The sequence below is a fragment of the Limanda limanda genome, chromosome 2 (assembly GCF_963576545.1).
Source record: "Limanda limanda chromosome 2, fLimLim1.1, whole genome shotgun sequence".
NCBI lineage: Eukaryota > Metazoa > Chordata > Actinopteri > Pleuronectiformes > Pleuronectidae > Limanda > Limanda limanda.
In genome coordinates, this window is record NC_083637.1 from 14,542,868 (window position 1) to 14,560,495 (window position 17,628).

Sequence of the window (17,628 nt, forward strand, 5' to 3'; positions counted from 1 at the left end):
CGCCTCAGGATTAATGGTATGGTGATCCCCTTATTTTTTCTCTATTGCATCCATCACGTAACATTCCTGTAAACTCTTGTTCAAACTGCCCTTTTTAAATCCTTCAGTTTAATGCTTCAGCACATTGTCGTTCATACGAAACCACACACGCCCGGTGTTCTAGTCTCACCTGCGTTGACTGAATGTGTTTGCACAACATCGCTGATGGATCAGATTGTGACGTAGACCAGTTGCCCTGTAGCCGTAGAGGATGGTGTGATTGACAGGGGGAGGCCTGGTCTATTAAATTATATGCCTGTGTTGGATGTCCACAGGAGGTAATGAGTGGATAACTCGAGTCGTGCTCTGTGTCGGCCTCTGCACTTCAATCATCATCCATATCCACATGCAAGCTGCTGTGACCGAAAGAAATCTGTATTTCATTTACACTGCGCTTGGCATAACCGCAGAGCGCATCATGTGACATGTTACAGAGGAGTCTTGTTGTCCTTGGATCCTTCCCCCTTTGAGTATGACCATCTGTGTCCCTGGTGAGCTAACACTGATGGCAGTGCACAGTTTTTCCCAGCAAGGCCCCTAAGAAAAGACTCATCCAGAGCCTCACCTCACATCTGGATGACCCAGAGGTTAGAGGCCAGGGATGCGGCAGCAGTCGGAGGGGGATTCATTCCAGTTTTCCCTTGTGTTTGGATTGTCCCCATTGCTTTGACGCATTGCTGTTTTTGCGCAGCTGGTTTTGTTGACTAAAAGGTTTCATGATAGATATGGTCACAACTTGATTTGTTTTTAGTAGAGGGAACAGGAAGAGGTGTTATTGCCAGGGTGCTGTTACCTCCACCGAGGAGGTTTTGTTATTTCATCAGCGTTTGTTTGTGAGCAGGACTACAAAAAAACTAAGGAACCTCCATCAAAGTTGGTAGAAGGATGTTCTATGTGTCAGGGAAATATCCAATTAAATGTTGATGCAGAGCCAAGATTTTCTTTCCCACTCTTTTTAGCATTGCAAGATGATTGCGTTTTGCAACATCTCAGATCTTGAGGCACGTTCAGGGGAGAGATTTCTATGAGTGTGTGCAATTTGGTTCAATTTGATTAGGTTTTTAAGGAGATTGTTGTTGGGGCTTGGCAGCGCTATGCGCTCTACTGACTGCCATTCTAGTTCGTTTATGAAGTGTACTTTGTATTGGTGGGTCTGGAGGTCTTTCACTGGCACATGGAAATCTGTGGAAATATTTAGTTTATTTTAGTTGACTGATTAACATTTATCTGAAATGGTCTCAGTGACATCATGTGTAAATATCTCTGGCTTTGCTTTTTTGCTCTACTAAGTGCGTCTGACAAATGACTATATTTGGAAACGTATTGCTGGCATTTGGGTCCTTAAATGCATTTCTTTGCTTTGGTTTCATTTAAAAGAAAGATATTGTCATATAATGTTTTATATCTATTTTTTTTTAAAGGATAGTTGAAAGAAAAGAATGTTTCTTAAACCATATCTTTAAAGATATCTTGTATTTATTTCATTAGAGCCTGTGTGTTTGGTTAAGAATGCTTGTAGAGTAACAACATGACATTTTAAAAAAAGCTAAAAAAACATGCCTCAGATATAACTTCCAAAACATAGGAGCAATCTCTCTTGGCTCACAGCCAGCGGTCTTACGAGGCAGCGTGTCTGGTCCTAATCAAAACCAAGTGGAGGGAGCCTTACCCAGCTTAGTGAAATAGCAATCTAAGGCAGAATGAAGTCCTATGTGAAAGAGGAAGGACACAAGTTTTGAGAGAAGAAGTCAAGAGTATGTTTTTCAAAAGCAGAGCGAGGAGAGAAAATATATTGAAGGAGGGTGGGGTGAATAAATGCCTATAATATGTTGGGTGAGACGGGGGATGGGGCTCCAAGGATGTGACTCAGACTCCCTGTCAAAACCAGCGGGGAGGGGACATGATGAGAAAAGGGATAGAGCAGGAGAGAGCCGAGGGGTGGAGTGGGGGAAAAGAAAACCCGGCCCCTCTTACACCACCCCGACTGTTTGGCATTCAGCGTCAGCAAAAACCTTAATGTGATCAAGATGGAAGTTGTCTATGGACTTTTCGCTGCTCCTCGACTCTCTGCCTGCCTTATGGGGCTTCAGTGCCTGTCCGGCAGTTTTACTGTGAGGATACAGACTGCAGTCCACAGAATGGATTCCAGAAACCTGGACTAAGGACTGCTGACAAAATATAGCATTTGTCAAGTCACTTGGAAAGCGATGGATTTACTTCACTCAATTGTGGACAATTTTTTTTTCAGCGGATGAATGAAAAGGAAAACACCTCTGGATAACTGGGCTCACAGCAAATCCTTCAACTGAAACCTCATATTTACCAAATACACGTCTACTGGATCGTAACAAAATAACCTGTCAACACTGGATAATTTACAAGTAGTAACCGTTGGTACTAGCATGAAATATCTCAACTGTATTGAGCTGTCAGTTCTGCTGTTGGCACGAGGGGAAGTGGAAGGAGCAACAGCTTTCGGACGTTTTTTGAGACCTCCCTTACTTCACCAATAACCAGGTGCAGGTTCATGCCAGAAGGGGCGCAGATGGCAGTTGGTGTGATCCAGCTCCACTTTTGAGGAAACAAAAGGTGAAAAGGCAGAAACACCTGCTTTTAAATATGTTTCATTTCTTTAATTTTGAATTTTAGGAAACTTTTAAGAAGGAACTGTGACAATGTAGAAAATGCTTTATTTTATAAATGTTCATTTGCAACAACTTAAGTGTAATTATATATGAAAAGAAATGTTTATATTGTATTGAAATTATATTATTATTATATATTTATATAAAAAAACGGTTTTGTAGTTTCCACTCACTTACTATAAAAGAGCAGCAGGATTGCCAATTGTACATCTTTGTACTTATGCTTCGATCATGAAAGCTTTTTTGTTTTATATAGCAGATGTTAAGGTTTGATTTAGTGCTGCTGAGTCCTTTTGTTCCCTCACTTCTGTACATTCTGGCCTAGAATAATAATAAAAAAATACACGGCACTGAGCTTGGTTCTAATCCTCTGATCGAACCCATGATATTTAACTTTTGATTCCAGAGAAGCGGCTTTTCAGGGACCCTGAGTAACGTTTCACTTTTAGTTTCTTTTAGTTGCATCACTCTCATCTGTGGGAGCATGGACGTGTGTGGAATGATAGTCAGCCAGTTTGAATGTTTGCACTGTTAAGTTGATCAATGGGGTGTCACCTTGTGAAGATGTTAAAAAGTAACCACTGCATCTGCATTTATCTGGACAGTTCTCTTCATGTTGTAGAATCCCGGCTGCTCTGTTGTTTTCACTCAGAGTCGCTGGCACGCTGCCATGTGAACGTATCAGTTTCCCATGTTAGATGAGAATAACAGGGGGCTGGTCTCATTTCATACAGAACCAGCTGAGTTTCTACTTTCCAAGAAACTGAATGCAATGTAATTACCTCCCTCTTAACCCACCACGCACTTCTCCTTGTCTCTTTTCTTTAGAAGTGTAATGTTATTTACCATATTATCATCTACACATTGAATTACTGTTAACTCGGCTTGGCTGTTTCTTTACCCTCTTTTCTTGCAGCTCTTATGGGACAGCGCAGGCTGAACACCATGCCAGTAGCCATACGGAAACGAAGTTGGGAGGAGCATGTGACCCACCCTTCAGGATTACAGTACAGCTATGACGATCTGGATCTGGTCTGCTGTCACGGAGTGGACAGCAAGGGGCCTCGGATGGGAGCAGGGGCCTCCAAACAAGGTCGCCGGACGAGGTGTGCCTCTATGCCCGAGGGGTCTCATCAACTGCCCACAGAGGACCTGGCTCCGACACGTGAAGTGCCTGCTTCCATTGGGGATGACGATACTGACATTGAGCAGTTGAAGCTAATGGGAAACAATGACAAAATTCCAGTGGGTTTGCAGGAGGAGTCAATTCACGGACCTCCTGAGTTGGTGGATGTCGACAATATTCCCCAAAGGGACTCTGAATCCGTGCTTCTACAAACCGCAAACATGGGGAGTTCTGGAGACTGTCATTGTAACAGTGGGTTGTTGACTGCAAATCTGTCTTGTGCAGCTGATAGCAGCAGCAGTCACACTGAGAAAACCATCAACGGTGAAGGTGAAATAGGCACAGAGATTAGCCAGAGACTCAACATCTGCAATGACGATAGTGTCTTAAAAAGGCCACATATCTCTCGTGAAACGCAACAAAGCATCTCTATCCCTTCTAACAATGGGCTTCCACTGTCTGAATCTGCTGGTGACCAGTCTGGCAAACATCCAAATCATCAGGACACAAAGGAGAGCCACACAGAGGGTTACAGCAGACCTCCTGAAATCTCTGGGGCCACGCGAAACGGGTCCATTGCTGCTGAACTGGAACCTCAAACTGACCTCCCAGATGTTGAGGAAGAGACTCTTTCGACATCTGAGCACGCTGGTGCAAATGTGATTTCAACTAGTTTTGTGTTTTGCAGTTCAGATGATAAGATGGAGGGCAGTGATGCCAGGTCACCGGCTAACAAAATTGTTGCTGCCGACCAAGTTGTGACTTCAGTGGTAGATGGAGAAAGGGACCATGGGGTAAGGGAAAGCTGGAGCGCAGACTCTGCTGACGAGCTGGATAAATTAAATGACCTAGAAACCTTAAATGAAAAAACAGGACTTGCACGTCACTCAAGAGACATTGGAGGAGGAGGAGGAGGAGAGCGAGATCATCTTGACTGCACTGGGGCATTGGATCAGGCTCGTGGATGTGAAATATCCTACCAGACTTCATTGGAAAAAAGTAATATTAAAATAACAGGGATGAATAGGCCTCAGGGAGAGGAGTGGGCACAAGCAGGAAGCGGAGAGAAAACAGCACAAGTCAGGTATGGGCCAATCACGTCATCTGATATTTGTTTCAAAGGCCAGTGTTGCTCTGTGACAGTTACCAGCAACATGCCCTCTGGACAAGGGGACACTGGAGATTCAGAAAAAGACCCCGGGCCGACAAGCATTACTCAATGTGCTGACCAGTATGTGGAAACGATGACCTCAAGAAGTCAACCAACAGAAGACGTGGATGCGAGCTCAGTGTCCAAGGAGTTGTTTTTATCTGAGGATCAAACCATTGATCAGTTGTTGGAAAATAGTTCTTCAAAACTGGACACTATCCTAGAAGTTAGCTGCATTGAGCCAGAGGACGCCCCGGCACTGGATCTTCAAAAGAACATTAACTCGAATATGGCCCAAAATCCAGATGTTCAACCGTCTCATATAAATGATGAACATACGGCTACCGAGCAGCTTGCCCGAAACCTGCCATCATGCTCCACAGAGGTCAACGATGAGCATTCACCAGAAGGAATCCATGGCAACCAAGCCTCTGGACGTTACTCCAGTGAGTCACCTGCCTCTGAGGTGGCAGATGGTCAGAGGGAACACCACAGGCCAGGAGCCACAGTGTCTAGCATGGAGGAAGCAGATGAGACCGATCATGCAGTTACTAACAGCGACACACACCTTTCCAGTCCACTTTCAGATGGAACAAACGCGTGTGTGGATCTGACAGAGGACAACGTGGTCAAAGTGCGCATGAGAAAGGTAAGGATTTATATTATATAGACGTGTGACTTTATTACTGTTGTAAATATTACTTTTGTGTTTGTTTCTGATTAGTTACTGTGGCTCTGGCCTTTCAGCAGCTCGGATTAAGTTCTTTCTTGACACGAGCTGACACTTACTGGGCATAAACGGCCTGCAAATCATTTTTGTCCCACACTCTGGCAAGCATCAAGGAAAACAATGACTTCACTCTCACATGCTTACAGATCTGTGAGTGGGGGGATCTGTGAAATGTTTTACTCTCTCAACCACGCATTGCAAAACAAGGTCCTATAAGGGCATGAGGACTTTGAATGTAGAGGGAGTCGGAGGCTCGAGTCATTTCAGGGGAGAAAGGCTGAAACGGCTTTCTCCAGCAGATTGTGCACGTTGTTCTATTTACACACTGCTGGCCAGTCAGCTTGTAAGAGCCAAACCCAATGAACACTTCATGATTTTGAGCTCATTGGAACAAAAAGCAAAAGCCAGGAAACTGACATGGTATTTATTAACTATGTGAAGTTGCAGCGTCGGGCCTTTTGGAATGACAACAAGAAATCCTTTAGTTACGACTCATCACGCATTAAACAGGCATGTTGTTTAGACAAGTACCATATTGTGGAGTGTCAGATTCTTGTGATATGTTCTAGTCGAAGACGACCGCCCTCTTGTAAACAGCAAATCTGACTGAGTTCAATGTGAAGTCATGTGCCTGAGTTGATTTCAGAGTTGTATCTTTGTACAGGATTACAACAGGGTCATCCCAAGACTAAAAATTGGGGTAACGTTTAAATAGCTCTATTCAATATAATTTAATGAATGTGTAGTTGTTAACAGCTTCAAGGACATTTGAAGTGTTTATCAACGTGTTTTATTTTCCAACTGTTGTGACTCTTTTGGAGAATTTACGACAATTGTTCTTTACTCCAATGTAATTCATTATCCTTTTATACACCAGACTTCTTATGTTAATAACAGTTATTGACAAAAACACCAACACTTACAACTACATGAGTGTGTAATAAATCATTTATTAAATTAAATATCCTGCATTTAAATATGATAGTTGAATTAAAGTGTTGCTGAAATGTGTTTGTCAAATAATAGTAATTTTACAACGAACATTGAAATGAGTATTTCTACACAAGTACTACCTCAAAAAAGGCCTGACTGTGCACATATAGGATTAGGTCTGTTAATCATTAACAACTGCTTTTATATGAGTTTAAAACAAACAGAAATTTCTGTGTTTTTTTAGCTTGAACAGCCTGTTACACAGAAGCGCGCTATGAGATGGATAATGGCATTATATGTTATTTTCATGGCCATGGTTTTTATTAAGTGACAGTGTGCTCACTGTGCTGCATTATGGTGCTTTGTGGTAGTGTTTGGTCATATTCAGATGATTTTTGACTTGGTCAAATCTATTTTCAGTCTGCTACATCTGGATCTAAACAGATAGTGTATGTGCGTGTTGTCATTCTGTTGCTAAGGCTAATGCAGACTCAAAACCCCCCCTAAAATAATATAAAACAGATTTCTCTTAGGCTTTTCTTTAAATTAGCTATGATGATCTGTGTTCCTGAGAAGCAAATGAGTTGTGTAATTCCAAAGAATTTAATATAATTATTATTATTATACATTATTTCACATTTCTTGTCTTGTTGATGTCACTCCCCCAGCTGCCTTAAATGGGAGAGCAGTCCAGTGTAGGGACATGGAAAACCAGTGCCACATTTTATTTCCATTGGATCCAATTTCAGTTTTAGGATGACTTCAAGTCCCTGGAATAAATGCCCCCCCTTCAGCCATAAAGGTGGAAGGCGCCAGTGCAATCCATCGAGCATATGGTAATAGCTTGTCTTCTCTTTGACAACAGGGCTTTCACCACAGGCTGTATTTACATTCTGTACTAAGGCAGTTTACCTTTTAAACGTGCTCAAGGCAAGATCATGAGGACAAAACAGAAAAATTACAGTAAAATTTAACATGATTATATCACCAAGGGAGGGAATATGTAGAAAATGAAAAAGATCTTGAATATTATCAAGAAAATCACTGAAGTCATGTCCTCTAATAAATTGACATTTGCAGCAGGAATTGTCCCTGACAACATATTGAAGTAATGGTAGTGTTTCCAGTAAACCATGTTATTGTTGAGGATTCAGTTTGTAAAATGAACCCATCTGGTTTGCATAATGGCTCGAGATTAGCCTGATATTGGGCTTTGTTACTGTGTTTATTTGTTTTAGCAACAAGTCCTTATCCTGACCTCAGGGCTAAACTGGCTCAACAGTCATTTATCCAACAAAAGACAACTTGGCAACGTCGCCCTCTCTCTGCTTGCTCTTTTATTTTCTGTTTTACTGTCTTTATTTATTGACTTCTGGTCACTGTTTATGAATGAAAATACCGACATTATGAGTGTCCGTGTAGTGTTTTGATTCAAGATTCTCTGCACTCTATGTTTAGCACAGTGCAGAAAAGAGACCCTCAGTTTAATGGACAGGTCTGAGAAATGGGATGCTGGCCACCAAATGTAAGAGGGGGTTTGAAAAAAGAGAGCAGGGAAATGGGGAAGGAGGGGTCTGTGAGTTCAAACAGTGTGGGAACTGTCTCCCATCTCGAAAAAACAGGAAGTGGGGAGGAATGTAACACAAACCTCAAAAGATAGGAAAGGGAGAAAAGAGACCGTCTGAGAACAACCAAACCACCAGAATGCCCCCGAAAAAACCTTGCCTCTCGGAGGCGCCTGACATGGCGCTGCACTTGTTTTGTACTTTTTGTGGTTGTTGTTGCCATCTCGAGCCAGATGCTTTTGTTCATTCAGCGAGGCCTCGTACAGATGTCATTGTTTTACCCCCATACAATGTTGCATTGTGTAAAGTCTGCCAAGGAGACAATATGGGACAACATGCTAGCGAGGAATGCCAGCGACGGCATCAACCTGTGACTATGACACACACGGCCCCTCATGTCTTATTTTCTCTCTCAGCAAACCCAACAGGAACTGCTCTTGACGGGCTAATTAGGCACTAACTGGACAATAAATGTAAGCGAAAGTCATAAGACGCTATTAGGGAGCGAGGAGCCTTGTGTTGTGATGCAGATCCATGAGCCTGTCAACAGCCCACCCATTAGCATTAGTCACAACTCGGTTCATATGAATGTTGTCATGCGTGCACACCCATTGTAAACAATTTCCAGCCACAGTAGCCACTTCTGAGGACATGCTTGAAATGTATGAAGGATTGAATTCATCCTACACAACTTGGATGAGATGTCTCTGAAGTGTTTCACATTTAGGAACAGATGCAACTCGTGAAAACAAGGCTTCCAATTACATGTTGACGTGATTCTGTACCTTTGCACAAACATGCAGTCACAGTGGCTTTGTCCCATGAGCTCACCCTCATAAAGTGTTTTACAGGGTCTGTTGGACCATATTGTAACATGGTTTGTTTGGGACTAATGAGTCCAGCCGTGTGATGTAATTTCTCTGGGGAAGGGGGGGTCATCTCGGTGGAGAAGCTCAGACAGAGAGCCACACCCAGAGCCAGGATAAAGAACATGGAGAACACAAGGAAATGAAAATGTTTAGAGCCGAGTAGAGTGAGATTTTATATATTTTAACAAGGGCTTATAGTGCTTCAAATAAAACAGGAAAGAGGTGCAGTAAAAGACAGAGTGGTATGTGTGTCTCATTTCGCTTGTTTTACTGGAGACACACCACCTGAGGTCAGTGTGAGACTTGTAATCGCAGTGTGTTGATGGATTGCATTAGTGCATAGAGCTTTAGAGGACTATGGGCGAAATACTCGGTACCTTGAACTCATAGGATATTAAGAAATGGACCAGAGATGTTATAAAAAGATAAGCACATGGTGGAGAAGGCTACAGCAAGAGCAGGGGGTGGAGGAGTCAGGAGACTTGTCAGAGGTTGGAAAGCAAGAGGAGAAAAGAAAGGAGCCTGAACTTTTCTTTTTGTCATGAAGGGACAGAAGCCAATGTTGAGTTGTCAGAATGTAGTCAGGTATTTATTGGCTTAGACATCACAAGTAGTTGTATATTTGATATGATCAACAGTGGGGATGGGTAATAAGATCATTTCAATAATTATCGCAGTAAAGTTTTCATAACCGAGGTTCAATACATATCAATATATTGCTTAAGCATTGTGCTAACACAGTGATGAGGTATAACACATAATTGTTCACATTTGTAAAATGTTTTGTTGATTATTCTTTTCATTTGTCTAAGACGTGTTTAAAACCATAACCTTCACTCAGGAGCATGAGTCACTCTTTAAACTTAAAATAATAAAAATAGTGACTTTTATCATGACAATTATAGTTATTGACTGATGTGAAAATGTATATCTTACTGTGATTTGGATGAGATTCCAATGATATAATTCTTGTGCATTGCTCGTGCAAGCAGGAGACAAGCTGATCGATCTATGACCTGCCAGCTATAGTCCTCCTGTATTTATCACTGAGTAGTCACAAAAAACAAATGTGAGAAAAGTAAACTAGCAAAGCAGCTATTTCTAATGTTTAAATCAAACATAACCTGATCTTGAATAACTGTAAATAGATGCAATCTTAATTCCTGATCTATCTAATTTATTAGTGGTCAGATGACTGCAACAAACAAAACATGACATCATCAAGATAAGAACTTTAAATGTCCCTTGTTCAGATCAGGTTAAAACTGTTTTATCTTATTTGTCTCCGTGCTCAGCGTGATCATGCTCGACTGGATTCGATGGTGCTGCTGCTGATGAAGCTGGACCAGTTGGATCAGGAGATTGAGAACGCCCTCAGTGCCACTTCCTCCATGGACAGCACCCCCACCCTCAACAGGCGACCACTCCTGGTACACACCTTTTATGTATCATGTTAAATCAACCTGCACTGAGCCACAGGATTTTATGAGCTGCATCTTATGATTAAAAACTCACTAATTTTCCTTCAGATGTAATACACTTGTTTGTCCCATAGTGGCCACTGTAGCCATAGCAATGGGATAAGACTGAAGGATCATCACTCATCTACCTTGTAAAAAGGATTTTTGTTATAAATAAGGAAAAACAGAAACATTACAAGTAGATATTTACATTTAGTGCAACAATGTTAATTTTGCATTACCATCTTTTTTTCCTTTTTCGTGTGCAGGAGTCGGAGTCTGTAAGTGCGTCACAAAACCCTCCTCATGCAAACAGTCCTGCTGCCTCCTCCTCAGGACCTGTACCTGCCCTCGGAGCGAAACCCAAGAGTGGGGTAAGTCAGGAGCTACGTGCTGTATCAGAAAATCTGCACCATAATGAAAAAGACATGAGGTCATTCAAAAATATCTTGGGTGTGAGTTGTTTAATGACTACCCCTTACACATCCACACACACACACACACACACACACACACACACACACACACACACACACACACACACACACACAAACACACACACACTCTGCCTACAGTCTTTACTTTACTTTTGTCTTCTTATCCTTAAAATTAAAATAGTTTTCATGACTTTTAGATAAGCCACAGCTTTATGTGTGTCTTATATGATACATTATTTAAAACGGCAAACGTTAACATGTTGTTCTTTCTCTGTATATTGGGGAGGAGTGCCTGATTCCCTAGTCCTGTACTCAAATCTAATTCTAACCTTAGAAAACAAGTCTTCAACCTGGAACAGCCCATTGAAGTTGTGACGACTGGCTAAAATATCCTCAAAAGAACGATTTTGAACCAGAATTTGTCAACACACGCACACACTCATACTGACTTTCCTAATTGTAGGAATGTCCCCCAGCACTTAAGGCTTAGCCAAGCAGACGTTAAAACTCTATAATTAGCCTGCTTCCAAAGATGTACACCCCTTCGCCCCAACAAAAGGGTCAGAAGGTGGGCTCAGGGAGGTGAAAAGCCAAGGAAAGGGGGAGGAAGGGGGGAACACTTCAAGTGAGACGCTGGTCTTCAAACCCCTTGCTTGCTCACTTAATGACTTTGTCAGCCTTGCTTTGGCATTGCTTTCAGAGCGAGTGTAAAGTGAACAGGGCCGGCGGACTGGGCACTCAAGCAAGTGATTGTTAGAAAGGAAATGTAAAAAGGACACTTTATCTCCTGATGAAGCGATGCATAATTGCATACGAGTTAAACGTAGGGCAGGATGTTTCTGTTGCTAAACAGTCCTCTTATACCCCCAGAACAAAAACCTGCAACCCGTGGAAAAGTCAGAAATTCTTCATATCTCTTGCAATTCCTTCCCGACTTTGCTTTGTCTTGTCACAACTTTTCTGCTGTCACACAAAAGAGAAATATTTATTCAAGATGCGCGTATCAACATATTCTATAATGTGAGCTGTATTGTGTCTGTGGCCAACTGTCTCCGCGGCCTCCATTCCTGCAGTAACCCAAGGTAACTCACTAAGCTTGGGTAAACACTGCTTTCACTGCGCCTAATAGGAGGCTTTTTTACAGTGGAGGCCCTGTGGGGTGATTGATTGAGGCCAAACAGATGATGACTTCATGAAGGGGATTCTCACTGGTTAATAGTTGTAGGGGTCTTTTGAGTCCTTTCAGAGTTTAAGTTTTGTGACGCCCACTTAATCTTTCTAGCCACACAATACAAATTCTTTCAATGATGTCAACATGAGGAAGAACGGTGGAGGTTACGGCTTTAATTCAATCTGAAATCACAGTTGTGTTTAGTTGATAATAAAAATTAAACCTGGATGTAAGAGGTTATTCAAGCACAGAATAATTACTGTAATTTGATTATATAATTTATAATAAATATCTACTAAATTCTAAATAACAGGGAAGGCTGTGTGTCGTGCCAGGATTTCACTATAAAATCTTCCCGGAGGGGAATATGTGACCTTCGACGTGAACGTAATCTCACAGTGTAATGTGAAATAACACATCCTCTCTCCAGGCATTAGTCATCATGCTGTTCACCTTATTGTTCATGTCCTTTATTATTATAGATTACATAGTGACTGAATAACCAGAACTGATTACAGTGCAACAAAAACCCCAATTTCAAACTTCAGCCTCCGAAATAACTATCACGTTTGTGTCAGATTGTTTTTGATTAGTGTCGACAATGATGTAACAGGACAAGCTTCAGAATAATACGATTATTTTGACTGCTGTCGGATCATATACATTTTTTCCCTTCATATACAGTGATTAGATCAATACATACAGTTAAAACAAATCTTGTACTGTGTAAATTTTTAAGATAAGACAATAAAATGAGATAAGACTTAATTAATCCGACAGAAAGGACACGTGTTACAGCAGCAGTCAATTCAAGGTGTAAAGAACAAAATATAATTAAAATAGTAAATAAAATAGGAAAAGAAAATATTGAGATGATAAACACAGCCAAAATCCAAGCAACGTTATTAATAAAAGAAGCTAAATCACAGACTCTGCTACATAACATGTACGTTTATATATTATAGACAAATTTTAAGTGGCTTTATTTTGAAGTTGCAGCAACACAAAAATTGCTGCAGTAAACACTCCCATTATTAACTAGTTGCCTTGCAGTAAAGCAAAACAATATAACTTTGATACTGTATACAAAGATATACTGTATATGGTGTCTGATTGTCTTTGAGCCCTGAAGATGGCAGTTCACGGATACTTGCTGTCCAATCTGAGGAAGCTCGATAGGATTTGCCATGAAGTACAAAGCCAATAGAGACCAGAGACACATTTGTCAATTTACAATGTAAAAGCTGTCAACCAGGCATTTACAAAGTAAAGTACAAGTTTATATTATTTGCCAAGATCTCTAGACACTTTTTTTACTTAGTGAGTATTGTTTATTGGGAGTAGATTGACGGGCAAAATGCATTTGTCCATAAAGTGTAGAAAAATTGGTCTGAGTACTTTCTGAAACCTCGATTAAAAGGTTACATATGCAACTCTATAAAATCGGAATGGCTGCCAGATGTGTATCCAGGCATCAATCAGCTGTAAAAATTAAATCAGTGTGGAAAGTTTGGTGGGGGGGGTGTGTGAAAGTCTTATCTCATGTCTTCTGGATGGTTGTGTGTGTGTGTACATGGGCGTTTGTCATGTTTATCATCGTGCCTTTGAATTCCTTCCATCTTAAGCTGGATTATGCAAGAAGTCACTGTTGTTACTGTCCTCCTGACACCTCCTGGGGTTTAGTGTAACACTGTGGTGTGACAGTTCCAAGCACATACTCGCACCGTCCTTTTATGTAACCATGATAAACGATGGTATGTGGCCGTGTACGTTGGTGATGAAAGGGCCATTCACTTGGCATGTACAGTACCGTTCACCCACAGCTGTGGATAAGGCATTGGGTTCAAGTGAACAGATTTTTTTTTTTTAACTCCTCAATAACTTAGCTGGTGGCTATTGTTAGCCTTCAGCAGGTGGCTGTTATTCTTGCATCGAATGTGGGGCTAACATCTCGCGGATGTTGTGCCACAGCAGGTGCTTTTTCTCATGGTGCAACTGCTATTCTTTGCCCAGAGTGTTGTTGTTGGCAGGTTTCTATTATTTGCTTAGTGAAACAGGTGTCTTACAATGTTGTTTGGCTTTGCATTGTTGTGTTGCAACAGGTGTGTCTTATTTTGTTGTTATGAACTTTTGTTTGGGTTTATATTATATGTAGCTATGCAATTAATTTATCAGGTAATTGTTAAAAAATGCAGACTATAAAAATAAAAACGAGTTGTTTTGTCAAACCATAGAACAGTTGAAAACATTCACATCTGAGGATCAAACCAATACATTTTTGGTATTTTTGGGCACATAAATTGTGATTTAATTTGCATTATGTCTTACGTTTGCAACTGTTGATTCAGATTTATAAGCACAACCTGTGGTGACATACTTGGGTTATGCTTGGCGCGAGAAGCATTTGTTATGCGGCTCTATTCTTAGGGCTTTGTGGCTGCAGAGGATGTGCCAAGCCGCAGAGGTGGGTGGAGGCTGCTGACCCCTGACCACCTTCCTCTGAATGTTACAGTCGGAAACAACATATCAGTCACCTTCAGTGCTTAGTGTTCCCACCAGCAGGACATAGACTCAGAATCCCCTTGAGGCCTCAGGTGCTGGACCCGCCGCAGAGCACGGCGGTCTGTTATATTTAGCATAGGGGCATTGCATATGGAGACATGGAGGGTGCTGCCCTTATCCCCTCCGTCTTTGGTAAACATTCCACAACAGGGCAACCTTTAACCCTGTGTTTGGATCTGTATTCTGTCTCCAGGGCAACAGCACTCCAAACACAACTCCTGTCATCTCCTTCAGTGGTTATGCTGCTGTTTGACACAGATTTCAGAAAATACATCTCTCAATTTTCCATGTCAGGAATCAAGGGAATTATCTGGCGATGATTGATTGAGAGATATTTTTAGTTTTTAAAAGTACAGAAAGAGGACTTGCTGTCACTTGGTTATGTATGTGCATAGCTCTTTATCTGTCTATGCTTAGCTGGACAATAGAAGCGATGTGGTTTGCGTGCTAAGGTCACTAGCAGATCTCTGCTCTGGTCTTCCTCTGTCTTCCGCTTTGGCAGCCTCACAGTCCCCAAACATCCTCTATCCAAACCACACCTTCTCAATGTCCCACTTAGACAGAAGACACAATATTTTTGCTACTTTCACTGCCTTTTTTTTTTGCTTTCTCCATTTGCTCCCACTCTCTATTTCCCATCACTGGACAATAGTCAACACCATGTGCAGTATATGTAATTAAGTTTGCCTACAAATACGTCCCAACAACATATTTGGCTTAAAGATTGTAGTCGGCCACAATGAGTCAGAGAGCAATGAAACCAGCCCCCATTCCGTCTGACATGGGGTGCCAGTAGTGGCTCTGGTCACGGCCACGCTGGCTGCTTTGTGTGGTGTCATTGTCCCCAAGGTCACTCGCCTGCTGAGCACAGCTGTAACACGGAGACAAACACCGGCCCGCTGTGATTTATAAAAAAGAGGGTGAGGAGAAAAAAAGAAAAGACTTGTGTTTGGAACAGGATGTGGAGGGTGAACCTCTCCTCCACCCCCACAAGGAAATCTTGTTTTTCCTGTCGATTCAAGGCTACAGTCTTAGCATGAAGCACTCCAGGAACAGGAGAGAGAGGATATGTTGAGTAAAAATATATCTCAAGAAAACCAAATCGAAAAGCAAAGCACACATGCTATCATGGAATTAGTTGACATCGTCCACATGTATCAGCCTGACTGATGTTGCATAGTGCATACTTTTTTTGTTTTAGCATCTGATGTTGAATGAATACATTCTTCAGACAGCCTGTGCTCAATGGCAGCCTGTTTGTTTTTATGACATTCTGTGGCACGCCGCCGAAAATACATCAACTTTATCACCCTTGTGATTTAGTGACTCACATATGGTTTTTGGTGCTTTTGCAGTTTAACACATCACACTTTTTCATTCAGCTTGACAATATCAATCCAACATGTTTGTAACTGATGAGTACTGGTTGGTAGTGGAAGACAACCTCTGAGTCAATGAAGTAAAACACACAACTATTACGTAAAGGAGACGACACACATCGGGGGGAATAGTTGCAGGATGACGCTCCTTGTTGACAGTAAATCTTAGGGGATGACTGGAAAATACAGACATCTGGAAACACCCCTGCAGCCCGCTGATAATGAAGCGCCATAAATCTCAGAATGAACAAACAAACTGAATGCACTCTCAGAAACGCACACGCACATAGATTCACAGATGCTGAAACATGTACACAGGAATGCATTGAAAAACCAGGTGCGATTTAGACATTGAGGCTTGTGGGTTCAGGGTTTTAATTGGAACATTGGGCTTGAGCATGTGTTCACATTTTTGTTTTGAATGTGTTTGCATCCATGTTTGAAGTTATATTTCCTCAGCCAAGACACACCTCTTTGTGTCTTTGCCAATAAATATTATTTGCCCTCAGTTTGAATTTATAAGGAAGGATAAAAATAGAATTTGTGGTTAAGGCAAAACAATACCCACTAAAGTAGATAGTCAAGACTTTGCATTCCTCAGCATATCTTTTTTCTTGTTGTCCCTACTGACACATGTAAAGCGTCCCGGCTTCTCTTGAAGGGCGCAACATAAATTCAAAATATGACCCAGCCTTGGTTCCCCCACTGGTCCTTCTGTCAACAAGCCTGATGTCTGCCACAGAACTGCTGCAGAGGACAGTCTAATCCCTCTGCTCTCTACCAAAAATGGCATCGCCTATTGGGCTGGCATTGTTGATGCAGTCGAGATCCTAGTGCTTATCCCTTTTAACTTAAATTTGAACTAGTGAGCGGACAGGCAACATATTTTCTTAAAGTGTAATAAGTGGGCAGCAGAATAATGGGAATAAAACAGCCTCCTGTATTTTCGTCATTTGTTTCCAAACGTCAAACTCTCTCTCACTTCTTTCATATGATTAATAAGCCACTTGTGGAGGTATTTGATGACCTTATGAAGAAAAACCTGGCCTTTAATGGATAAAGTATTGATGAGTAGATCAGGATGTTTAATGTTTTTCTTTCTTATTATGTTTGTGTACAAAGAAAACAGAAAGAGGAGACAGTGCCTCTGCTGTTATTTTCCTCTTCTTTTGATGCTAAATGAAAACAACAAACACCACGTGTTTGACACTTTATTATCTTGTTTGCTAAATTTACCAGTCTGCTGGGACTTACTGTAATTGGTTTGTCATTGATTGACCAAAGTACTGCACATTTAGAACTATCAAAACAAAATGTTAAATTGGGATGAGTCATGTTTCTAACAAGTCCGGAAGCCACAGTGGGGAACATTTCCCACAGGATGATATATTCATGACAGCACCGGTGTTAGAGCTATTACTTTGATCTTTAACATTAGATTTCGCTGCAGGTATTCTCACTCTTGTGGTGCATGTGTGAGGTGTGAGTGTAGATTATAAGTGTTACCTCCAGATGCTGGCACCTTCATGAAAGTTTGCAGATTGCCTAATTTATTTATATGA

At 41.4% G+C, this 17,628-nt stretch overlaps 1 protein-coding gene across 1 annotated transcript in view; it reads left to right on the top strand.

Annotated features, from left to right (window-relative positions):
• The first annotated feature begins 2,073 nt into the window (after nt 1–2,073).
• The window catches only part of dlc1 (DLC1 Rho GTPase activating protein), a 76,884-nt gene continuing 61,329 nt past the window's right edge, over nt 2,074–17,628 (top strand). The window contains exons 1-4 of the mRNA XM_061083762.1: nt 2,074–2,628; nt 3,601–5,609; nt 10,353–10,487; nt 10,787–10,891. Of these exons, the coding sequence (XP_060939745.1) occupies nt 3,606–5,609; nt 10,353–10,487; nt 10,787–10,891 (2,244 nt within the window). The 5' untranslated portion in view covers nt 2,074–2,628; nt 3,601–3,605. The remainder of the gene's footprint in view (nt 2,629–3,600; nt 5,610–10,352; nt 10,488–10,786; nt 10,892–17,628) is intronic.